Here is a 24292-nt window from a genome sequence, read left to right as displayed (position 1 = left end):
GCTGGGCGCACCTTAACTCGTCAAAATAATACACATCAGACGTCTATGTGTCCGCCACGTCAGATTTTTTAGTCAACTAACGGTCAAACTTAACTCTTCTGTTATTCCGAGATATAGATACACCATTTTAATTAGTTTGGGACATTGGATGTATCAAAAATTATTTTAAGACACTGAGTGCACCTGAAAAAATAGTTCGGGAGGCTGGATGCATCTTAACCTTTAATAATATGCCAAACAGAGCTATCTTGAATGTGTTCCACCCGACGTGAGTCTCGGTAAATGGCATGTTGCTTGCACCGGCCTCTCTCGAACTTCTCCTCTTGCTCTCAAATCACTCTATCGGATCACGTGGCAGACGTGAATTGCCATTTTGATGCCACGGAAGCCTCTCCCGAAATCATAAAAGCGTCGAAAATTTGTGCCAACGTCTTGTTGCCAGGGTGATCATAGGCCCCATTCGCATTTCCCCTTCCAGTAACTACAAGCACGAACCTGGTTCCTCCCCCTTGCCACTCACTTGCGCTCTCTGTTTCCTCTCGTACTTGAGGTTTCGCTTACAAACACGAACCTGGTTCTTTATGCTCCCCGGAAAGTACTAATGGTGCTTTGCCAGCCATCACTCTGCGGTTCCAGAGCTGCTATTCAGTTTACGCCTCTTGCTTCAGTTTCTTCCAGTCGCGACCGCGGGGGCAGAAGTTCATTTGCAGGAAATTCTTCTGCGCATGCTGCGGGGTAATTAATTAATATTTATCTTTATTTTTACTGTAATTTGATGCCTGTTTTTGTGGATCTGCATGTGATGGATTGTGATTCAACTTCTGGAAAACATAGTGTAAAATGTGGTTCTTTTATCCATGGAACTGAGGGATGCATGTAAGCATGCTGATCGAATAAAGTAATACATGCTGGAGCTCTGGAATCTTGGTTAACTGTTGGTTCAGGTTTGGTAATGTATACCCACCCGTTGCTAGAGTTGGACTTTTAACGAGTTTTATGAAAATTACTAATCCGATTGATTGTCGGCAAGTGCAAGTGGTTACTCTTGTTATCTAGATGATTTTGTCGCTAATTCTGCTGGTGACAAGGACCGTGTTCTTCTTTGACGTATTTACAAGATTAGAGAAGTTTTCATTGCTTTATTAGATTTTAACTTGTCTTAACCTTACCAGGCTGAACTTAAGCAAGCAACCATCGGGAAGGAAATCAAACATCGGGCATAGAATTCTTAGTATGGTATGTCATCGCCATGCACTAAGAACTCGAGAGACCTATTAACACTATTGTAAATTTTGATTAAAGTTTTGGCTTACGTTAGACAAGGGACAGTGCCAAGGCTGGTACAACTAAGGTTCATGGTCGTCGTGCTCAGGAAGGCGTACTTGAGGTATCCATACAATTTTTGTGTGTGGTAATGCACTTACGAATTTCTAAAGTTTTGGGACAGAAACTGTGATCTTTATTACAACAGAGATGATTGCAGAACAAGTGGAGTAGTTACTGCAAAGAAATTTTTATAGGAACTACTTAATGCAGCTTAATTTGTATATTTACTCGTCCACATAAAAGCAATAAAACCGGGCTGGTGGAACCAATTGTTAAATTTGAATTTTAATCTGATTTTTCTGAGTAGGCGAATATGCATATATGGCCTTCAAAGTTACGGAAAAACAAATAAAGGTGGAAAAACAACAACTTGAGATGCCTCTACTTGTAAAGTTTTATATCATGAGCTTTTCCTTGTCTGATTTTCTAGATTTTCTGAAAGGATATAAAGCCAATACATCATATGTAGCGTATCTATTATTTATAACTTTAAAATAATACTGTGCCACAACATTCTCGCCTATGGGTTCTTTTTTTTTTAGAAAATCTTTTCCAATTAGGTTCATTGTTCTTCAGTTCAGGTGTTTAATGGGAGTTGTCCATATAATATCTTATTGCAATTGCAGGAAGAGGTTTCTGAAGTGACCACCCCATCATGGAAGATTTTTCCTGGCCAGGCATTTCCATTGGGTGTATCAGAAGTTGAAAATGGGATAAATTTTTCCATTTTTTCTCAGCATGCTACTTCTGTGACACTTTGCTTAGTCCTTCCTGAAAATGAGAGGTGAATCTGCATGTCTTTATTTATCTTTCAATTTTTGGACACGAACGGTCTTTATCTTGCAAGCGATGCTTTGTTGACTGTAGCATTGCCCGCACTTTTTGACCCAAAAAAAAAAAAATGCCTGCACTTTAGTGAGGCACAACTTTACACTTACGTTCTGATTTTGCTTTACGACAATATTCTGGGTTTATACATATCTAAACCTTTCTGGTCTCCTTTAGTTTTGCTTATTTTTCTTTTGTTGGTGCAAATTCTTCAGGGGACATAGTGGCACACTGGATGGTGGCATGACAAAGCTGGCTTTGGATCCCCATTTGAACAAAACAGGGGACATTTGGCACATATGTATTGAGGTACCCCTGCTGTTAGTTCACCTGAAATTCTGCCTCCCTGCTCTTTAGTTGAAATTGCACCCTTCTCACTTGTTCTTAAACTTAAAAAGTACAAAATCTGTGTGAATATTGTAATGGCCTTCCAAATCGGAAAGTGGTAAGAAAGGTTCTCTCTCTCTTTTTTTTCTTTTTTGCATCTGCATAAATTTTTTATATCTATTGCAAAAATCTGTATCTGATGTGTCTCCCTGAACTGACAAATATGAAATTTATTCAGTGTATGTTGCTCTGCAGTAAAAGTATTTAAATTGATGAACAGAAGCACATAGCATGCTATTTGAATGTTCATGGTGGATTGGTTGCTCTTATTACCAATGGTGATGCATTTTGTTAATTGGAATTTTTTACTTGTAATGGAAGTAGACTTTTCAAGTCTGATGCAGTTGTACTATATTTCTATGCAGGCGAAAGTTTCAATAACTGACACGATGCACTTGTTGACCCTGTCTGATTTTTATTGGACACTTGTAGACATTAACTGTATGGATGAGAATTTTCATGAATGGGGAGATAAGTTGTTGAGAGATTAAAACATTTTTCAATACACTCATTAGGCGCTTGGTGAATTTGCTTTTGTTCATGGGGCAGCCAACCTAATTGATCTTAAATTTTGGAATTTTTGTGGGTTCTGTGATTATTAAAAGGTGTTTGTTAGATATTTATAGGAGTTCATGTAATTAAGTATATTCGATGCTTGCATCTTTGGTTTTTCATGAGAATCATCCATGCTGCTATAGTATTAAACTAATCTGTGTTGGAACAATTTTGAAATTGATTTATGTAAATATTATATGCTTATGTAGTAGCAATGAAGTCATGAGGTGCAAATATAGCTCAAATTGTTTTTGTTATCTGTTACAACTTGTAAGTGTTTTCCTTGGCTTCTGAGTGTTTAATCTGTACGTGTCTCTCTTCACTTTTTCCCTTTTATTTTATTTAAATTTTGTGATGCAGAGATGCTTAGATGATACACTAAAAGACAGTACCATGTTAACATGTTTTTCCACTCTGACTTACAGGATCTTCCACGGAGTAATGTTCTCTATGGTTATTGTATAGATGGTCCTCAAGACTGGGGGAAAGGGCATCGGTTTGACAGCAGCATTGTGCTTATCGATCCTTATGCAAAGCTAATTGATGGTGGGCGATATTTTGGGGATACAAGCATGAAGTTGTCTAAGTTTCTCGGCACATATGATTTTGACAGCTTGCCTTTTGACTGGGGTGAAAACTACCAGCTTCCAAATATTCCAGAGGTAGTTTTCCTGTGACAGGAAACCTCTTTAATACCCTCTGAAAACTTCACAACGATAATTATTGGCTTTTGAGAGGCCTGCTCCCTGCTAAGATTTCCCCGGCCAAAGTTCTCTTCCTGTCATCAGTTTCTTCCTTTGAACACTTCCTTTCAACTAATCTCTCAATCACTCCCCCACTCCGTCACTGCCTTCCCTTTTCTGCAGTTTGGACCTATCAGCAGTCCTACTCTCCTCTTTTCTCTCCTTTTTGTTTTGGGCTGCAGCATTTGGTGTGCCATCCTATCTTCATGCTTGTATTATGTGTTAGCTCATAAATGATAATTATCATGAAATCCCCCCCCCCAACAAGATTAAGGCTTCATAATAGTGGATTTCTTGGATGTGGCGGCAGATGCATCTATCTCTATCATATTTTACCTTTCTCTACGCATTTATAGATGGAGCCAAGTGATTTTCATTTGTGTACTTTGGCTGATACTAGATATTTCATATGTTTGGCTGTCTGCTCTTGCAGAAAGATCTTGTTATATATGAAATGAATGTTCGTGCATTTACAATTGATGAGTCTAGTGAGTTGGATCATGACATTCGTGGCAGCTATCTTGGTGTTATTGAAAAGGTAATAATTATTCTTTTGTAAGAAATCAATATCATATTCTGGTCTGTGGCCTCTGAAATTTTCTTTAGTACCTGTGATAGCAACTGAATAGAACTTAGACTGAAACATGGAAGGGAGGATATAGTTTCTGTTAGAGAGATAAGTGTATATTGAACATGTATGACTTGTATGGAGAGGAACAAACTCCTAGCACATAAACAAATATTCAGAAGAAAATTTCTAACTAGTTCTTGATCTGATATTTATACTAAACATCCTAATTGATCAAATACAACTAAAATAACTAATGGCAGAGGAGGGGTATTATGTTTTCTTATTGAAGTCAAGTCTTATGTTTTCTTATTTTCACATATTTTATTACTCGAAAGATCCCACACCTTCTGGAGCTTGGTATTAATGCTGTGGAGTTGTTACCTGTATTTGAGTTTGATGAGCTGGAATTTCAGAGGCGTCCAAACCCAAGAGATCACTTGGTAAGTTGGAGAAGTGGTATGTTCTACTGTGTGTTATGAGGTGTCGTATAATAGATCCTTGTTTTGTATGTTTGTTTTTCTCATACCGTATGTGTCATTATGTGCAATTCAATTTCATTTGGATATTGGGGCAATTATTTTGCATTATATGTTTATGAAATTAAAACTGATCATCTTAAGGATGAATAATTCTAATGCCGTTATTTATGTCTCTTCACTGCAGCAATTAGTAAATGGAAAGTTAAGCCGACATTTCTAGTGTATTTGTGTTATTTGGCTTTGCTAATTGAAGATGTCAGTATCTGTAATACAGACTTACTAAATGTCCTTAATGTACTGAAATTTAGTTTTTCCAATATTGTTTTTCCAAGATCAATACGTGGGGTTATTCAACAATAAATTTCTTTGCTCCAATGAGTCGCTATGCTAGTGCTGGCGGAGGACCAGTTAAAGCTTCCTGGGAATTCAAGCAAATGGTTAAAGCTTTACATTGTGCTGGCATAGAGGTGGCATGAGTACTCAAACCTCAAGTTATGAATGGGAACACACTTTATGTTTTGGCTTTTAAATTACAGTGGAATTTATTTATAAACAGGTTATTCTGGATGTTGTCTATAATCACACTAACGAGGCTGATGATGCAAACCCGTACACTACTTCATTTCGCGGAATAGATAATAAGGTGATATTTGACTTGAATTTCTGTGATTATCTGAGTATGGTATCTACATTTTGGTTTCTTACTATATGGTCTGGATATATCTGAATGTTTGACTCGAATTTGTGTGATTGTCTGAGTATGGTATCTACATTTTGGTTTCTTACTATATGGTCTGGATATATCTGAATATACTGTAAAGCAGTTTGTCTTAGAAATCAATATATATTTTAGTTTCCATGTCAGTTTCTCCTCCACGAAGGTGCCCTGTAGATAAGTTCAATAGTCTATGATTGTCCTCATGGTATAGATCATTGAAAAAAATGCGCTCTTCCTTTATTTGAACCATCCTTATTTTCTCTTGACATATCAACTAAGGTATTTACAGGTTTATTACATGCTGGACAATGATGGACAATTGCTGAACTTCTCGGGTTGTGGTAATTCAACATTTGTTTTAGTCTTCAAGGTGTTATCTTTACAGTTTTGTTCAAGTTAATGTCCATTCTACTTCACCATTTTGAAGTTCTTAGTCATCAAACCATTAACTCAAGGTCCATCTACACAAGTCTCATAGTCGAGTTCTGTGGGTCTGATGTGTGACTGAAGTACCTACTATTGTAAATGGTTCCTTACAGAAAACAACAATGTAAAATAGACTCTGCTACGTTGTTAGACACCAGTGCAAAATGCACCATGATATGATGATGCCAATCAAATAGGACTAATTCTTTCTTTGATGTTCATAGGGTCAATAATACGTTCTTACTTCAACCTATACTAACACAACAGGCATATAGATATAAAAAGTATGGATTGATATGGAATTCTAAATTTGCAATGAAAGTATACTTTGAAGTTCACGACTAACTTGCGAACCGCCTTGTTTGTAATTTTTATGAAACAAATTTGCCAAATCCATTTAGTAAAGTGATATGTTCTATGATAGGACATGTAATTGCAGACTTCTTTATGCACTGTTAAGAATAGATCTCTTTTGATCTAGCAAAGATTCAGTTTACTGATGTCAATATGTGAAGTTCTCTCCTCTGAACTTTGAAGTAATTGTTTATCCGCAGGAAATTCATTGAATTGTAACCATCCTGTGGTCATGGAACTTATTCTTGACAGCCTTAGACACTGGTACAAACTACTTGGATTGAATCAATTATGGATATGGTTGCCAATTACATATCTTTATTTATCTCATAGAATTCATGTAACTCCAGATTCTTCTTGTTATTATATTACAGACTTGTTAACTTGGAATTTATGATATTCTGGCCTCCTAAACTTTTAGGTTTAGGTACTCATAAATCTTAAAATTACCTGTTTTACCCTCTTTTTGTATGGTTGTTTACATAGTCAACAATGTAGACTATGTTTCAATGTGGCCACTTTCATAATCGTCTTTGGGGATCCAATCATGTTTGACAGTCTAGCACAATAGCTTAACTGCTGTTAGTTATGTGAAATAAGTAATCTTCAGTGAGGGTGCATAAATTACTAAACAATTCCATAATAACCTTGTATAACGTGAGGAACTCGAAATTCTATGCAAGCACTATGCTACTTTGTGATTTATATATTGTTATTTTTTGGTTTTAGAGTTGACTAGCTTATTCACATCAATATGATTGTGCTTACTGATTAACATTATTTCATATTATTGTAGGGTGACTGAATATCACGTAGATGGGTTTCGATTTGACCTTGCTAGTGTCCTTTGTCGAGGAATTGATGGGTCCCCACTTAATGCTCCCCCACTAATCAAGGTAATATTTAATATGCACAGCATGTTTTGCTGCAAATAATTTGCTGTGGTGGAACATTGTTGAACATTGTGTGTTGAGATATAGTGATAGTGATTAAGTTGCTCTTCCCCTCAGCAAAATAATTGCGTGTGTAAAAATTTTGCCACCATTATTTATTTATTTATTTTCTGCAATCATTTGAATATCAAGGCACATATGTGGACACAATCAAGTGCAACTTATAGGAAAATAGGAATTTGGAATGCAATTAACCATTTTTGAGTTGTCAAACATCTGAGGAGCTAAACTGCTTCTTAAGCATACCAATCTTATCATTACTTGTCCAGGCGATTGCCAAAGATGCAATTTTATCAAGATGTAAAATTATTGCGGAACCTTGGGACTGCGGAGGTCTCTATCTTGTTGGAAGTTTTCCAAATTGGGACCGGTACTTCTTGTTCAATCTCTTGTTTATGTTTATTTAATATAATATGATTATATTACTGCACAATTCAAAAAAGCATCCACCTATGGACTTAAAGACTTCTGTAGAAGCTAGTCACTAATTTGAACTGTAACATTGAATGAATTAATTGTGTTACACATTGTTATGTGGGTTTTAATAGTAGTTAAGGAGGTTAGTTGGCTAGGGGACTAGTAGAAATAGGAGATATGTCAGTGTAAGACCCATTAATGTGTTACTATGTGTCAATTGGTTTTCCTTGACAATGCTCCAATCTCACCTCCTGAACTGCTTATGGTTAGCATCCCCGACCTCACGGCCATGTACTGCTGAAAACTTCGATTTGAATTAAAGACTTCTTAAATTCATCAATGACGTGCGTATTCTACTCTAAACAATTGTGATTATGATCATCACCACTTGGAGCTCCACCCTATGCTCAAGATCTCCAAGGTGTTCATGCGGCTCTGATACCAAACATCAAAGGGTATTATTGACTTGTTAGACACTTGTTACACTCACATATTCTCTATCTTTACTAATCTCCTAGCTAATTAACCTCCTTAACCACTCTTAAACACCACTTAAAACACATACATTTGTGGAACTTGATCTTTTCAAAATGAGATTGATCACTGCAACTTCTGATGATCTGCAATAATGCTGATAATTAAACCTCGAAGCCTACTTCGTAGATTGCATCTATAGGTTTTTATTACAATGGAAACAATAAGTTGAATAGAATAATTTCTGAGATGGATCTCACGACTTCTCTGGAAATTTTTAAGAGGAAAAGTATATTAATTTTTATATGGATATAATGATCGCCCGGTTGTTTAATGTTCGTCTTTGATAAAGGTGGGCTGAATGGAATGGAAAATATCGTGATGATATACGGAGATTTATCAAGGTAATTGTAAGGGAAGGAACCTGGCTATTTTGTTTTAGTTGGTTAAGCAGTATTATTTGCAATAGTAGCTTGCCATCTCATCCATCAGGTTGCTCAAATGGATATTGTTATTTCTTTTGGACCTGTTGAGAGGAGCAAAATACACTACTTGTATCTTTTATTCCTGATTTGTCGTCTTTTTACCCAAATATAATCTAGGGTGACTCTGGTATGAAGGGGAGCTTTGCAACTCGTGTTGCTGGATCTTCTGATCTTTACAGAGTGAGCATCACTATTTAGTGCATTTTATGCATGATATTTCTATTGGTTTAATCCTTGCTTCTTCTTTTTCTTGAACTCGTGTGGACTTTTATGATATTGATCCGTTGTGCTAGAATACTAGAGAGAGTTCACAATACTCTCAATTTACAATATATACCACAAATGTATGATTTTTAACGGAAAGAAGAATTTAATGAAAAATAAGCCAATTCATTCAATGGATGACAGCGGTCGTAAACCAGAAACCACAAAAAATCCACTACCATAAATGTTTGATAATCTATACAAGGATAGCTTTTTCTGGAACTTATTATGTGGTATCATCACAACAAGGCTCTTTCCTAATTGCCGAAACCAGATAATTTTTCCTGCAAAACTAATTTGGCCAAAGTTAATGCTTATAATTAGTTGTTTTGGTGAATTCTATTTGCTATTAGTGATCATAATTCCCTCAAAAATCACCTAGGTCCAGCATCTGAAAGCTTGTAGTTGATTTTGAGAAAATTGTTATTACTTAGATGTAGGCATTCACCCAATTTATTAGTTCAGTTGTCAATGCAGTTGTCATCTTTGTTCTGGTTCATGGCAAATATGATGTAAATATGTTCTTATTTTATTTTCTGACTCTTTTCCTCATTACTTTCAAATACTCTTAAGTTTCTTTTTATTGAAGTGGTAGACAATATCAACTTTTACCCCCTGCATTTCATGTATTGAATTCGTGAATTTAAACTTTGTAACAGCTGATGTTCACTTTCCAATTTTCTCGCAGTTCCTTTTTGAGAAAACTAGACAACTAGTTATATGGTAACAGTTTGGTTTGTTTTCATTCATTTATTTTACAGGTGAACAAACGCAAGCCTTATCATAGTATTAACTTTGTTATTGCTCATGATGGGTTCACCTTGCATGATCTTGTTTCATACAATTTCAAGGTACTTAATTCTGTTGTCGAGTTTGTCACTCGTCACTGGAACTTAATATCTCCTTGACTTGATTGTTGGTTTTATAGCACAATGAAGCCAATGGGGAAGGTGGAAATGATGGGAGCAATGATAATTTTAGCTGGAATTGTGGTTTTGAAGGTAGGGTCCAAATTTTAATGCTTTATCTGTTCTGAGTAATCTTATTCTTTGATTAGCAATACCCATTGCACTTTTAGACCCTCATGTTTTTTTCCAAACCGCTTATCAATGTGTAAATATATTCGATGCTGTAGGATCTGAATATCAGGGGAAAGTGCACAGTTATTGCTTAAGACAGAAATTCACTCTCCTCGTACCATGTACTCACAAGTTTCATATGTCAGCATCGCTAAACATTGTCTGATAATGTTATTCATACTACTTGAATCATCAATTGCCTAACAAAAAATTCATACAAAAGTGATTTGATATGATAACCCTGTCCCAAAAAATTCTATAAAAATGAACCTTTGCATATAGTTTGAGTTTTTCATTGCAGCATTGATGACATTTAGAAAGCAACTATGTTAGAGCCATTGCTAGACACTGCTGAGCGCATTTGTTGTTAGTCCAAGTAATACATACTTTTTCCTCCGTGGTTGGGGAAATATTTAAGAAGGAGCTAAGAGATGAATCTGAAAAGTTGGCTACATGCGTGTCCCTCCTTTTTTTGGAGGACTGGCTGCTTGGCAATATGGACCTTGTAACCTGAACCTTTTATCAAAGAATTCAGGATGTTGACAACTTGCATATAGTTTCTAGGTGACTTTTTCCAAGGGTTCGCAATGTTTTCAGTCAAATAATTGAGTCAGTTTTGAACTCAACTATTTGAATTATCTGTATGTCTATATATATGACAGGGGAAACTGACAATGCTACTATAAAGGCTTTACGATCACGGCAAATGAAAAACTTCCATTTGGCGTTAATGATATCCCAGGTACATATTTGAAAAGCACTATTACGTGCTTTCAATATTTTGTCAGACCGTGAATTTGTTTGGTCTTCTACTGAACTTCTACTAAATTTAATTTCTCCAGTTGACTACTCTTTTTTTCTTTTAAAAAAGCAGTGTATATTTAGTTTACTTTGTTCTACTATATGGCATTTTATTTTCTTTTTTATTAGAAAAGAATATCGTAGCTGACTCACCTAATGGGATAATACTTTGTTGTTGTTGTGTTATAAAAGAATATAGAAGATGCTGCTTCATGATATCATTTGTTTGCATTCTGCTGCTGGTTCAACTAGTTCAGTGACTTCAGTATTGTGATAAATGACCAGGGCACACCAATGATGCTAATGGGAGATGAGTACGGCCATACTCGATATGGAAATAACAATAGCTATGGGCATGATACGGCCATTAACCATTTCCTTTGGGGTCAGGTAAGGTTATAACAAGTATACTTTCGTTTTCACAGCTTTGCCGAGATATTTCTTAATGGCATGATCTGTGTGCTTATTAGTTGAAAGCACGGAAGAGTGATCACTTCAGGTTTTTCTCAAACATTATAAAATTCCGGCATGGGCATAATGTATTCAGTCATGACAATTTTCTTGGCAAGGTAATCTCTTGCTTTGCATTTTAGTAAAGTAACCACAAATGTTGATGCAAATACTTGGTGCCAGTTGTTCTTATTGAGCAATCATTATTTATGCAGAATGATATAACATGGCATGAAGACAATTGGGACAATCCTGACAGCAGATTTCTTGCATTTACGTAAGAATCTTATTATATATGTATAGTGGGAATTGAAATTGAAATATCATATCGCATTTTCTAAAGGTTTCTGTGGGCATAATTTGCACTATTTGAGCATAGAGATGTGTTTATAACATAACTTGTTGTGACAGCATAATAGCTTTCTGTCCATAAACCCATCAGGATTTAATGGAACTCTTGAGCCATATAATTAAGATTTCATTCTTGAACAACATTCTATCAGCAGACGATGCTTAGGTTGGTGCCAGGGATCGTATAAATTATTTCTACAGTCAGTAAAACCAATATGTTTTCAAGATTATAATTGTTCAATTCGCTATAATTTTGTAGACTTCAGTGTTTCTGTCCCACTCTCATATGTGCAATCTTTTTCAAATGGTTCTAGATTTCACTACGAAATTTTCATGAGAAAACTAGAGTTGTACTATTGGTGGATCTCAAGATCCTAATAACAACTAACCGAGGTGTTTGATTGGCCTTATCACTGAAAAAATCAACATTTTTCTTCAATGAGTTTACCTCTGACTTTGTGATTTCATAGTCAGGAGCACTTACAATGACTTACCTGCGATGCAGGCTTCATGACAAAGGTGGCAGAGACATGTATCTGGCATTTAATGCTCATGACTTTTTGGTTAAAGTCATGTTGCCTCCTGCCCCAACAAAGAGGAGCTGGTTTCGAGTGGTTAGTTCTTTTTGGCATGAATCCAAATTTAACTTCATTTCACCTAACGCCCAGAAGCACTACCCCAGTTATTAAAATTATCATCCCCTGGGCACTGGCTGCCCTTTGAGGTTTGGCAAGATGACTGAAAAAAGTGCAATGCGAGATTGCAATCAATTCAATGAGGACTGATGGAACAGGATGAATAGAGAGAATAAGAGGGGAGCAGAACCCAAAGATTGTGTTAAGGCAGTCTGATGAAACCCAGAAATCAAACCTTTTATGTAACTTATAATAGTTTAATTTGGTTTAGCCTTTTCAAAGAAAGTGAACAAGCATATATTCTAAGTCAACTTTTGGTTTGGTTTTAAACATGAAAGGTGACCAAGTTGAACCAAGGAACGTCTTTAGGAATGCGCGTGCGCGCTGCATTTTTTCACCCCGTAAAGTGATTAAAAATCCATGGCGATCATTGTAGTTTGGAAAAGAATACAGCACTGCTTGTTGTGCACCGCCATCATTCAAGTCCTGAACAATGATCATTAGTGCCATTTGTGAGAAAATTTACTTTCCGGTTTTCTGTGGTTTTAATTAGAATTCGGCCTTGCTCCATGCAGGTGGACACTAGTCTCGAATCTCCGGATGACTTTATCCTCGATGGTGTCCCTGGCTTAGGAAGCACCTACAATGTAGCTCCATACTCCTCCATTCTTCTGGAAGCTAAGTCTTGATTGCTCAATTTTTTCAACCGCGTGAATACCGGAAAGCTGCTTTAAGTTAGTTATTCCCGCACTTCAACGAAGTTTGAGCTTGACTTAGTAACGTCTGAAGTGTAGCTTGACACTTGTAGATATATACCAAGCAGAAGAAAACCTATATGTGTGCAAAATGAATGAGCATCGCACTTTTGAAGGGGATTAATGTCGGATTATTTCAAGAGTCCAACAGGACTGGATAACTTGGACGTAGTTGATGCAGAAATCGAGGAGTCTGTGAGCATGTCATGGCGTTTATTTTGGATTTGTGTGTTCTCTAAGTTCAACATATGATGTACCAGTTCATTAATCAGAAGAACAGTGTGTATATGTGGATTTATGGGTTTTTTAGAATATCACGGAAAATAACTCATTTGAACTTTCTATTGTATGATTGACGACTAGAGGGTCGCAACAAATTGATAATTTACAATTAAACTTGCGATTCACGACTCAGCGTGTTGGAAATTTGAAGACAAACGAAAAGGGATCCAACGTGTCTTCCCAAAATAAGAATGCAGAATTTTGGGAGGCGGGATTTAAGCACCTGAAAATTTGCGTTCTCTTGTTTAGTAACTTTTTTTGTTTTCTTTTTCCCACACCACTTATATTTGAATAGAAAAAGTTTAAGTGAGTTGGATCTCGAAAATTTACTAGAATTAAGGTATGCCTCTAGATTTGGAGAGCTCCTATAGAGATACTTATAAATTGCTCACCAGTAAGGTTTTCACATCAGCAACGAGATTTGAATTTATGACTTTATAGGTTATGAATTGACTTCTTACTAATTAGACTAACTCTTATTGATTCACACCACTTATACCACCTTTAAAGAAATTCGTATTTAAATCAGGGCTGTTGCATCCCAAAAAAAAAAAACTCGGTTAATACAAAGTGATATAGTCTTGAAAGAACCCATAACCGCATGGTGGATCTGAGAAACGGTCTTAAGTTCATTAAGCCGAAACCTACTTTCCACTCCTTTTGAGCTCTTTGCACTGATTTCTTCGTTGTCATTCTTTGTAACAGCAGCAACCCCTAAACTTGAAAAATTCGCCTCCCTTTTATACCGTGTGATAAGACAGAAGAGAGAAATATTTGGGTTGGATGAAAAGTAAATGAATTGTCCCTCAGTCTTCAAGTCTTCATTCAGTGCTTATCGTTGTGATGACCACCATGTGCTCATCACTATAATGCAATTTAAACTATCTAAAATTTAATATAGATGGTTCAGATTTAAAATTTTTAATATACAATTTTTTCAATGATAAATTTATTTTTCAAAGATGATATTATATTTATTTTAAATTTTGTATCTATTAAAACAAAAAGTTAATTAAAATGTATAAAAGATTTAAATTCAACCTAAACAATCTAAAATCAATCTGGATGGCCCAAATTGTGATGAGCACTTCATGGTCATCACTGTGACAAGCATGAAATGTGCTCCTTAGTCTTTACGTCATTAGGTATGGTTGAAAAATTTAACCAAAAAAAATTGTTAATTTCACGCCATAGTGTGAACTAAACAAGGAGTTAACTTCCTCAGTTTTTTAGTTAGTTTCATAAAAAAATGCACGTAGATAAAACTGCTAAACTGTTTTATCATTTTTTATCTGATCAAAGGATTCATGCTAATTGTTATTGTTCATCCAATCAAGTTACTTTCTGTCCCATGCCTTCCATTCAGTCTGCACAAATAAACAATGCCGGAACCATAAACCAAAGAATTAATGATGGGATTAAGTAAGACTAAAAATTAAATTTTTCTCTTTGGTGCTGCTGTTTTAGATGAGTAAATTACCATGTTGATTATTGAAACTAATAGCGAATGAGTATATGGATAATAAATGTACTGCATGTTGGGTGTATATATTGGCAAAGAAGAACACGGTTACCAGTATGCAGGAACTTCTGCGTGTTTGTTGGAAGCAAATATAGTAAAGCAGGGAAACCAAATGTCCTGGCCACGCAATTGTTCTACAACGGGAAAGTCCCGAACTTGACGGAACTACAAAATTGACCGAAAAGAGTTCATAACAAACTGTGGGAATTTCTATGTCCGCTGATAGGATCCGGTCATAGCGCTTGACTTGACTGGTTAGGACCCGCCTAGAAAATGTTCCCTGGCGTATTGACGCCACCTTCCTGGTTCCTATATATACCGTGCCAATATCACGCCCCCCTCCTCACTCTCTCATCCCAACTCCTTTTTTTTTTTTTTCCCCCTCCCCTCATTAATTTAATTCCTACTCTTAATGGCTTGCATGGCTCTCTCCTCCGTCCTCCTCTTCACCTCCCTACTCGCACTATCCCCTCTTGCTGCCTCCCAGCAATCTCCCTCTTCCTCCCCGGCCTCTTCACCCTCGCCCTCACCTCCACCCCTGCTTCGCCGCCGAAATCCTCTCCTGCGCCGGCCTCTCCACCTCCTCCCCAGGCCTCTCGCCCTCCTCCCAAGGCTTCTCCCACCCCCACTCCCCCTCCCCCTTCCCCTCCCTCTCCCCCTCCATCGCCTCCTCCTCCTTCCCCCTCTTATTCCGCTCCTCCTCCTCGCAAGATGGCGTCTCCAGCACCCCCTCGGACTACCTCACCTGCCTCTTCCCCATCCTCCACCACTCCTCCATCTCCAGCCGCCGATGGGCCCACAGCCGTTGTTGCGCCGTCGGATGCTCCCGCTGCTGGGACTCCTGCCTCCGGCGCCGTCGTCAACAGAATTTCGGCCGGCGGATCAGTAGCCGCTGCTGCTTTGGCTGTGGCATTGCTCGTTTAGATCGGATCGGAGCATGGTTAGGCTTTGGATTAATAAGTAGCGTGAGCACATTGAGCCCGAGTGTTAGTGATACCCTTCTTCGAAACTTGATCCGGTCATAGGTGGACGAAAGATTAGACATTGTAGGAAAGTTTTTGGCACCCCGAAGAATTATCATTTTTTTCTCATTTCATTGTTTCTGTTGAATAAAATGACGATTCTTTACTCTTATTTCTTTTATCTCGATTCGATATTATTATTGATAATTTATTATTAAAAAACAAAATAAAAACACAAACTTAATCAAGTGATCATACTGCCTCCGGTCCTAATTATAAGAGTTAGTTAACTAATTTGAGGATATTAAAGAGAAAAGTTAAGTTAGCTATTTGTAACAAATAGATGTTATTTTTCCTAAAATATCTTAGATATTATCTTTCCTAAAATATCCTTACTAATCAAGTATATTGACTAGAATTATCATTATTAGAAAGATTAATTTAGAAAAAAATACATAAATATGAGAGACAAATTAAATTGATATCTTGTATTTAAGATCAAAATAAAAATTAAACAATGTCTTGTATTAAAAACCGGAGGTAGTATTAAAAATAGTTGCTTCAAAAAATAATTACTTTTACGACAACAATCTGTGACTTGAAAAATGATTATTAAAGTGAAAACGGAAACGGTTTTCCTTGCTTTACATTTGCAAAAGTGCGTGGAAGGGGATTGTCCAAATTTTTTATTTTTCGGTAACAGATTTTTAAGTATAAAAAATCTACCAAACTCAAAACAAGTACTAAAAATATACTTCCAAAGTCACGCACATATTTCCCACCAAGAGAAGAGGCATGTGTGTGCCACCTGAGGCTAATTTAAGTACCAAGAATACGGTAAAATGGAAGTGAAGATCAAGAGTTATATAAAAGACAAGGCGGCAGGTATGTAATTTTCTCCCCCCTTATATTTCTTTTCTTTTCTTTCTTTTATATAAATAAAGAACACGTATATTTTTTTTTTTGGTACATAAAATTTTTGGAAAGGGATTGGGTTCACCCACGATTCAAAGGCAGGACAAAATCTCCCTTCCTCCTAGGTCATACTAATGTTAGGCAGGACGAGCCATCAATTACTCTCAGACGTTTATCTAGGCACCTAGGAGCTAGGATGCTTCCCCAAGTATCGTGACTGGAACCACAACAAAGTGGTACTCCCTAAGAATCAAACACATACCAACTTGGTTATATGTCTCACCCCCTTTACCAGCTGAATTCACTGATGGTGGGTAAGAACATGTATGTTTCTTTCATACGGCTGGCCTCTTCCGTACTTTAACTATTAAAATGAAAAGATTTTTGTACCAAAAACATGAAAAGATTTAGTGCTCAGGCCCTAAGCATAATTGGGCCTAAATTTGGGATCTGTTCTTCAATTGTTGCTACTGCGATTCAACTCGAACGGGCTTATAGACTGAAATTAGTTATTGCAGAAAAGGATATGGCCCATAAAAGTAAAAATGCAGATTACGTGTTCCCATTCCCATGCCCCAAAACACCTCATAAAAGGGTGAAAAAACAAATTGCCGTGCAAGTCATTTTTTTTTTCTTTTTGGGGGGGGGGGGGGAAGCAGCTTGTTGTATCTTCAATCACCTTCTTCAAATACACTGACTCAAACTTTGCTATGTCTGTAATTTTCTCACTTCTTGTTGTATCTTTGTATCTTTTTTTGTTTTTTGCTGAAGCGGAAACGTTAGCCAGTTAGCGTCCGACAAGGTGAAGGATCTTGGAATAATTACTCAAGAGGACACACACAATAACAAGAGAGAGAGAAAAATAGAGAAATAATTAAAATAAATGGAACCATAGATCAGGATAAATACTACTAATAAAAAATGAAAAATAAAGTAAAATAGGCCGAGCAACCAGCAAATGGAGCAAGTTAAAAAAAGACGATGAAAGCACTGCCTCTGTCCTGGCAATACGGAGCAGGGGAATGTGTAGCCATGACTCACAGAAAGCGCAACACGCCGTATGAAACCCAAGAAACACTCAGAATAGCCACAACGGGCGAAATGCTCCCGGCCGAAGAAGACGAATATGTCGTAGAGGATGGGGTGGTGGTGGAGGAGGAAGATGGGGTGGTGGTGGTTGGGGTATCACTGACAGACGAGCCCTTCCCGGGGGAAGGCGTTGCGGAGGGAGCAGAAGCTTTTCCGGCCTTAACATCAACAGATAGCTTCATGCCACCACTACAATGTCCGGGAACAGCACATATGAAGTAGTGGGTGCCGGCGGTCTTGAGGGGAATGGTGGTGGCTCCACTGCTGTCTGTAGAAAGCGAATTCCCGGTGGTACAGGATTTGTAGTCGCTCTCTTTAACTTCGTCCACTGTGTGCCCCGCTCCATAGTTAAACACTGCGAGGTACGTTACATCCTTCAGAGTTTTAATTCTAAACATGATTATCACACGCAAGCGAAACAATGGTTAAGAGCATCTTACCAAGAGAATCACCGACTTGGAAGGTTTTGCCGCTAGCCCAGGTGCCATAATCAGCGCCGATCGCCCAACCAGAGGTGTCTCCGACGGTGTAGACTTTGGCCAGCGCCGGCAGGGCCATGTTGATCGCTACTAATACACACAGAATGCAGACGTCGGAGAGTGCCATTGTATGAGATAGAAGGTAACGGAAGAGGCTTTATCGCTTTGAGACGGTGTGGCAGATTGCTTTTGCTTATATAACTGTGGAGGGAGGGGTTGGAGTTGTTAGGGATTGGTCCACTTGGTCTTATCTTGCATGAGGATAGCTTGAGTTACACTTCACACCTAATGTGGAGAAAAAAGTGGGCCTCTTGCTCTTTTCCAAATTTTAATTATAAAATAGTGGTTGAGAGGAATTATTCTGTTGCAGTCACTTTGTCGTTGACATGATCTGCCTGCGTGTTCTCTGTTGTGATAGATTGCGAATTAAGGAAAAATCAACACAAAGGTTAACTCCAGATTAATTTCGTTGATATCTCAACTTTTCTTAGGTTGATGGGAATCAACCTTCCTTATATTCGAAATATTTGATGTTATGTTCGGATAGTTTGTATGTGCGCGTGCGCGCTTGTCCTATTCGCATAAACTGCAAAAGGAAGATGGAACTTTAGAAAATGAGCGTTTTCTTAGAGTCTACACATCCTCAGTCGCCAAAACTTTCTACACTCTGCGCTGTGTATAAAGAATGTATCTGCATAGTTGTGTTATCTTTAATTCTTCATACCCAAATGAAGTAGGTAAAAAGTAATCATGCTTTTAAAGGTGGGGATCCCGTGTAAAATAAAAAGGTTCGAGAACGAGGCAAACTTTGCAGGTACATTAATATGGGAAAAGCTTGAGATGGAAGCAAGAATGAACAAGTCAAAGCGAAGAATTGGAGTGATGTTTATAACGAAGGGACTTGAGAGATGAATGGGGACCCTGGGAAATCTTGATCTTAACTGCCTACCTAACACTGACTTGCAAAGTCATCTGTCCAGAGGCTCTTTGGACATGAACCCAAAAGCTTCTCTTGCTATTTCAATACGGGGAAAAAAAGAAAGTTATATTTGTTTTGGGATGTAGGGTCCACTGCATGCCAAGTGTTCGGCTATTAGGCTGGGCTCTATCAATATTGAGTTTCTTTTAAAAAAATTATAAATTTTAAAATATTTTATATTACAGTGTTTAAGGTTATTAGACAAATACAGAACGATAATTAACAACCTCATAAAAAAAGTTAACGTTAGAAAAGGACTGTTTACCATTTTTCAGTAATAATATGAAAAACACGAGTGTTGGAATTTGAGAGCTTCAGACCAGAAAAAACAAAAAGAAATTTGAGAGCTTAAGTAATGGTGAGATCATGATTTCGTGTGAACCTTTTTTTTCATCCTCGATGTCCTGAATCGAATAATTATCCTCCCTCAGACAAATTCTCTGGATTATCGAACACCAATCAGCAAAAACATTTATCAGAAATGAGTTCTGCGATAATATTTCGTGAGAATGTTCGCTAATAGTGTGGTGTCACAGCATTGTAGATTCTATGCTGAATATAATTTCCTTTCAAACTACTTGCTACAGATGTATGGTACATGAATTGATCATAAGTAACCATTGCAAGGGGAATATACTGTTCAAATACAAATGTCAAGAATATTACTATTTCGTAGAAGAATGATCAACGACATTCTTACAAGAAATACGCGTTTATGAACTCCATCAGTAATCGGAAACATTATCAGATTTTTTTTTTTAGCCCGAAGAAACAATAAGGCCTGTCAATAATACACAAGTAACATCACTTCTTATGCATTCTAGAGTCAGGAGAGTTAGTTTGTAACGGTGACAAAGGTGTTCTTGCCGTATCCATATCCTCAAAATCAATCTTTCTCTCAATTGGGCTGCTTGTCTTGGGACTAGACTTTCTCTTGTTTGACTGCAAAATCCAAAAAAGAAATTAATCAATAAATCTTACTAAAAAGAGTCATATATTCATATCAAAGGCGTAGAAAAAGAAATGAAACTGCAGTTGCAATGCAACATTGGCAACCACGCTTGCCATGGATGTATATTTGCATGATTTTCTTTAATATAAATTGTCTCACCGTGGCAGATGCACTGCTACTATGTTTCCCACCAGAACCAAGATGGTTCCTTTCCTTTAGCTTCAGTAGCCTTTTGTTCTCCTTGTTCAATATGTTATTTTCATCGGAAAGTAATTTGACCTACATGTATCATAATTGTTCAAAAGTTAATCAAAACTAAAACAATGATAAAACAGGAAATGTTCACAACATAGTCAATAAATCTTCACCTCCTCCTCAGCTCTGTCAAGGTTAATCCTCAAATGCTCCTTATCTTTCTCGAGTGACTTCACCTCAGCAACAAGGGACAAAACTTTCCGCGTTGATGGCTTTAGGCTACCACCATGTAATATAAGTTTACAAATATCAATTAACAAAGACTGGAATGATAAAAAGTTGTTAGCCCTAATACATATGCGCTGCTGTTGTTTTTGCCGTATGACATTATACGAGGGCTACTACTCACCAGTTCCACATTGTTAACAACTTCTTGCAAGCTTCATTTCCGCTGTTTGCCTCCAAGAACGTATATGCAGAAGCACCATCTTTATTTGTAACCACTGACAAAAGGGCGTCAAGTAAATTCTCTTCCACTTCTGTGCTATTAGAAGATGCACCATCCTTAAGGGCAAAAAAAAAAAAAAAAAATCTGTCAGGCAAAATCTGCAACCAGAGGAGCCGGCACTTGCAACAGTGATTACCAATTCAAGATCGTAGAATTGTAATTATAAGAAAACAATACTAGCATACTCCTGTATAGGAAGTTTACTAATAATGATAGTTGATTACTGGACGTCATCATTATGATGAACCCCTATAATTAAGGATCATTTAACCGAAGCCAAAAGTCAATAATATGATTCTGGTATAAAGGGTAAACAATGCATCATAGCTATGATAAGTGAGAATACAAAATGAATTAAATCTCAATGATGAATGCGATAAATGAAAATCAAAACTAAAATATACTATTACTATTATAAAACACTAGATGCAGCAGCTTCCACTCATATATCAATATCACTGCTTCAAGACAAATGTAAGCAACCCCCACCTCTATGCCTCAGTTAAAGGAAGAGAATGGAAAGACTGCGAGTAAATTGATTAAAATAGTGATTATATTACCATAGCTCATCATAGTTTCATGTGCTTGGCGCGTATCTAGTGTGGAGGGAGCTCCATTAAAGGGGTCAATTTAGGTGCTTTATCTCTACTTGTAGGAATGGTTAAAACTTAAAATTTATATGCATGTATAAATATGTTCTGGTAATGAATTAAAGGTCTGCAAGAAGGCATTTTCACACTCATTGTCTGGGATACTCATATGGCTGCTTTCCCTAAAAAAATATTTTTTAAAACAAAACCAAAAAAGAACGTGCTCATCCAAAATTCTAGGCATCTGGCCTCTAATATGACTTGTAGCATTAGGGAACAGAACACTGTCTAATGCTTTCTTGAATTTCGGCAAATTAAGCACATGTAGTTGAAAGGCAGACTTAGAGTGCACCCAGCTATTACAGAAAATGGTGAATTAAGTTCCAAAGCCATTTCTATCAGTTACGACTTTCCTAGAAAATTACATATTTTTCAAGTTGACAGGATGTTGATCTTAGCTAGTAAATTGAAAGGGAAGGCGTAAATTTTGATGGACATGATGGGGGAATGGTAAAGGAAATTGATGGTACCGATCGCACATTGTACTCATGCTTGTAGTACTGCAATTCTTCCAATAACTTTCCCAACTCCTCTTCCAACTGTTGTGCGCGGAACTCTGCCTCCTTTGCCCGTTCATCAGCTTCGTTTCCAAATTCCATCAACGCTTCCCTGTCGCGATCATAAAGCGAGCATTCTCTATCCCATTTATGACATTGACTCAACAGAGTCGCACACTCGGAAGCCAATTTCTGATTCTCCTCAACGAACTTCTTCAGAGCTTGGGCGTTCATTGTCGCTTCAGACTAATCGAACAGAAAATTTAAAAAGAAAAATTCTACCAATCGATTTGGGAACCAATAATCACGAAAACCAAAAAAAAAATTGATGAGGAAAATGGAAAAGCAGACCTTAACGCGGTCAATCATTTGATCTTTCTCCTTTAATTTGGAGAGTAAAGAAAGGCGCTGCTGGCGTAGGAGCCGTTGTGACTCTTCGGAGGCTCGAAGCTTCGACTCTAAAGTCCGCAACGAAACCGGAAGACCCAAGGAGTCGTCGATGGATTCTTTGAGATAAAGATCTATATCTCGAGGAAGATCCATGCGGATGTTCAAAACAGAAGCGCTTGAACAGTCTGAGGAATTTCGAGGGTTTTAACAAGTGATGAAGACACGATTACTTTCAGGGCCAGGTTCAGAGTGAAATCGAATGTGTGATTCAGATTACAAGATTGAGAATTCTAAAATTTGGAGGCAAAGCTACTTTCTGGAAATCAAAATCAATAGAGAAAGAAAGGCTTTAATTGTAAGTATGAAGACACAAGACTCGAGAGACCTGCTTGTCTCCCTCGCTCAGGGTCAGGGGGATTCAAATTGGAGGGGCTAACCGTTGGAATGGGATTTAATTTAAAATGCCGAGTAGCGGAGGCCATAATGAGCTGACATGGAAACATATCAGTTTTTATTTTTCAAGCCAAAACCCTTTTTTAATTGTTTCTCGCGTTATGTTGAGTTTTCGAATTTTCAGACCAAAAATGGTGGCGAATTTTAGGAGCAGATCCTGGGCCCAAAACGAGGGAAGGGCGGGTCAGGCCCAAAAGGCACGAGGCCTTTAATCAATAAACAAGCCCATCCTGGAATTTAATCTTTTTTAATATTTGTAAATTTAAAGCAAATCTCTCATCTTTTCACTGTTTTTTTTTTGGGTGCCATCGAATCTTTTCACTGGTTTTCACTTTTCAGCTCTTTTTTTTTTTTTGGCCAGAACACTTTTCAGCTCTTGAAAAATTGTAGAATACTGATATAATATGGTGTCTGTTATTGCTTGCAAACCAAACCGTATATTTTTAATCCAGATAACTTGCTCTTGTCGCTTTCCCCCTCACCAATCACCGCATTTGCTTGTTTAATTTACCCAAGACGGCGCTGGTCACAGTAATTTCCATAACAAGGATGAGTCAGATGCCAGATTACAGAAAAATGAACTAATAGACCCGGACCGATATAACGCTGCCATGGCTGTGAAAGTCAAATCACAAGAAAGCCGGCATCCATGACTTGTAAGCCAGTAAACATTTTCGAACTAGCGCGTTATAAATTCAAAAGCACTAATCTCGAGGTACTTACCAAACATAAGGGGAAAATAATGACGTAATTACGAAAATGCATGTGGGATAAATGTTCCCTTCTTATTTTATATTACATCCGGTTCTAATTGTAAAACTTTATTGGTAGATTATAAACAAAATGTTATAATTAGAATTGGAAGTCATGTATATATATATATATATATCCAAACTGGTTTGGTTGGCCAAAAAAATATTTTCAAATTATTCTCTCAAGTTCTTAATCGTGATGTTTGAAATTGATTCATTACAATTGACTATAGTAATATAGTTTCAGAATTTCATTCAAAATTAATTATTGCATGGTTGACCGAAATCTCAATTTCAAGTCATGGATGCGAAAATTAATTTTTGAAGTTTTTATGGTATAACTTGCCTCTTTGAATTCAAAAATTATTGTCAATATAACATTCATTACCTTGTATATGGGGAAAATAATAGAAAAAGAGAATAAAAATTACAAAATTCTAAATTGAAAATTCTCACAAAAATGACTTATTATTTATAAGTTAAATATTGTTGTCAAAACTTACTAAAGTGTTGTTGTAATGAATTTCGATATGATATTTTGTAATTTTCACGGCTTTTGTATGTCATGTTTCCTTTTATATATCAATTCTAAATTTTCATTTCTGACAAAAAAATT

At 37.0% G+C, this 24292-nt stretch overlaps 4 protein-coding genes across 7 annotated transcripts; 2 read left to right on the top strand and 2 right to left on the bottom strand.

The window, feature by feature from the left end:
* The first annotated feature begins 243 nt into the window (after positions 1-243).
* On the top strand, positions 244-13446 carry LOC114716542 (isoamylase 3, chloroplastic). The gene is made up of 24 exons (XM_028901551.1): positions 244-735; positions 1173-1236; positions 1319-1387; positions 1953-2110; positions 2370-2463; positions 3522-3758; positions 4273-4377; positions 4746-4850; positions 5222-5356; positions 5446-5532; positions 5897-5948; positions 6588-6651; positions 7184-7283; positions 7610-7710; positions 8584-8635; positions 8834-8896; positions 9742-9831; positions 9909-9981; positions 10722-10801; positions 11146-11250; positions 11331-11429; positions 11526-11587; positions 12167-12275; positions 12872-13446. The coding sequence occupies exons 1-24, from the start codon at positions 602-604 to the stop codon at positions 12983-12985; spliced, it is 2352 nt and encodes a 783-aa protein (XP_028757384.1). The 5' UTR covers positions 244-601; the 3' UTR covers positions 12986-13446.
* On the top strand, positions 13175-15779 carry LOC114716525 (proline-rich receptor-like protein kinase PERK9). The gene is made up of 2 exons (XM_028901522.1): positions 13175-13262; positions 15343-15779. Exons 1-2 carry the CDS (start codon positions 13175-13177, stop codon positions 15777-15779), a joined length of 525 nt encoding a protein of 174 aa, XP_028757355.1.
* A 1756-nt stretch (positions 15780-17535) lies between these two features.
* On the bottom strand, positions 17536-18436 carry LOC114716549 (blue copper protein-like). The gene is made up of 2 exons (XM_028901561.1): positions 18262-18436; positions 17536-18176 (listed from the first exon to the last, which is right to left on the bottom strand). The coding sequence occupies exons 1-2, from the start codon at positions 18425-18427 to the stop codon at positions 17770-17772; spliced, it is 573 nt and encodes a 190-aa protein (XP_028757394.1). The 5' UTR covers positions 18428-18436; the 3' UTR covers positions 17536-17769.
* Positions 18437-19913: 1477 nt separating this feature from the next.
* Positions 19914-22888, bottom strand: LOC114716546 (uncharacterized). Of its 4 annotated transcripts, none has more exons than XM_028901556.1 (6): positions 22433-22888; positions 22055-22327; positions 20836-21032; positions 20600-20705; positions 20391-20510; positions 19914-20221 (listed from the first exon to the last, which is right to left on the bottom strand). In XM_028901556.1, exons 1-6 carry the CDS (start codon positions 22622-22624, stop codon positions 20084-20086), a joined length of 1026 nt encoding a protein of 341 aa, XP_028757389.1. In that variant the 5' UTR covers positions 22625-22888; the 3' UTR covers positions 19914-20083. The 4 variants fall into 4 exon arrangements, with proteins under 4 accessions (XP_028757389.1, XP_028757391.1, XP_028757390.1 ...); XM_028901558.1 differs by having other exon boundaries at positions 20836-20990; XM_028901557.1 differs by having other exon boundaries at positions 22064-22327.
* Between the last annotated feature and the right edge of the window lie 1404 nt (positions 22889-24292).

This window comes from Neltuma alba, unplaced genomic scaffold, assembly GCF_004799145.2.
Source record: "Neltuma alba isolate B1F8T4 unplaced genomic scaffold, ASM479914v2 tig00011679_pilon, whole genome shotgun sequence".
NCBI lineage: Eukaryota > Viridiplantae > Streptophyta > Magnoliopsida > Fabales > Fabaceae > Neltuma > Neltuma alba.
Note: the sequence above shows the minus strand (reverse complement) of the source record. Positions and strands in the feature narration are given on the sequence as shown.

What these genes read in the sequence shown, in the direction of transcription:
- LOC114716542 (XM_028901551.1), top strand. Translation starts at nt 602, where the DNA reads ATGGTGCTTTGCCAGCCATCACTCTGCGGTTCCAGAGCTGCTATTCAG. An exon ending in AGTTTTCCAAATTGGGACCG is followed by an intron (nt 7,711 to 8,583) that starts GTACTTCTTGTT and finishes TCTTTGATAAAG; the next exon opens with GTGGGCTGAATGGAATGGAA. An exon ending in TGGCGTTAATGATATCCCAG is followed by an intron (nt 10,802 to 11,145) that starts GTACATATTTGA and finishes ATAAATGACCAG; the next exon opens with GGCACACCAATGATGCTAAT.
- LOC114716525 (XM_028901522.1), top strand. Translation starts at nt 13,175, where the DNA reads ATGTCGGATTATTTCAAGAGTCCAACAGGACTGGATAACTTGGACGTA. An exon ending in GTCTGTGAGCATGTCATGGC is followed by an intron (nt 13,263 to 15,342) that starts GTTTATTTTGGA and finishes GCTGCCTCCCAG; the next exon opens with CAATCTCCCTCTTCCTCCCC.
- LOC114716549 (XM_028901561.1), bottom strand. Translation starts at nt 18,427, where the DNA reads ATGGCACTCTCCGACGTCTGCATTCTGTGTGTATTAGTAGCGATCAAC. An exon ending in CCAAGTCGGTGATTCTCTTG is followed by an intron (nt 18,177 to 18,261) that starts GTAAGATGCTCT and finishes CGTACCTCGCAG; the next exon opens with TGTTTAACTATGGAGCGGGG.
- LOC114716546 (XM_028901556.1), bottom strand. Translation starts at nt 22,624, where the DNA reads ATGGATCTTCCTCGAGATATAGATCTTTATCTCAAAGAATCCATCGAC. An exon ending in AAATGATTGACCGCGTTAAG is followed by an intron (nt 22,328 to 22,432) that starts GTCTGCTTTTCC and finishes CTGTTCGATTAG; the next exon opens with TCTGAAGCGACAATGAACGC. An exon ending in TTGACAGAGCTGAGGAGGAG is followed by an intron (nt 20,511 to 20,599) that starts GTGAAGATTTAT and finishes TGATACATGTAG; the next exon opens with GTCAAATTACTTTCCGATGA.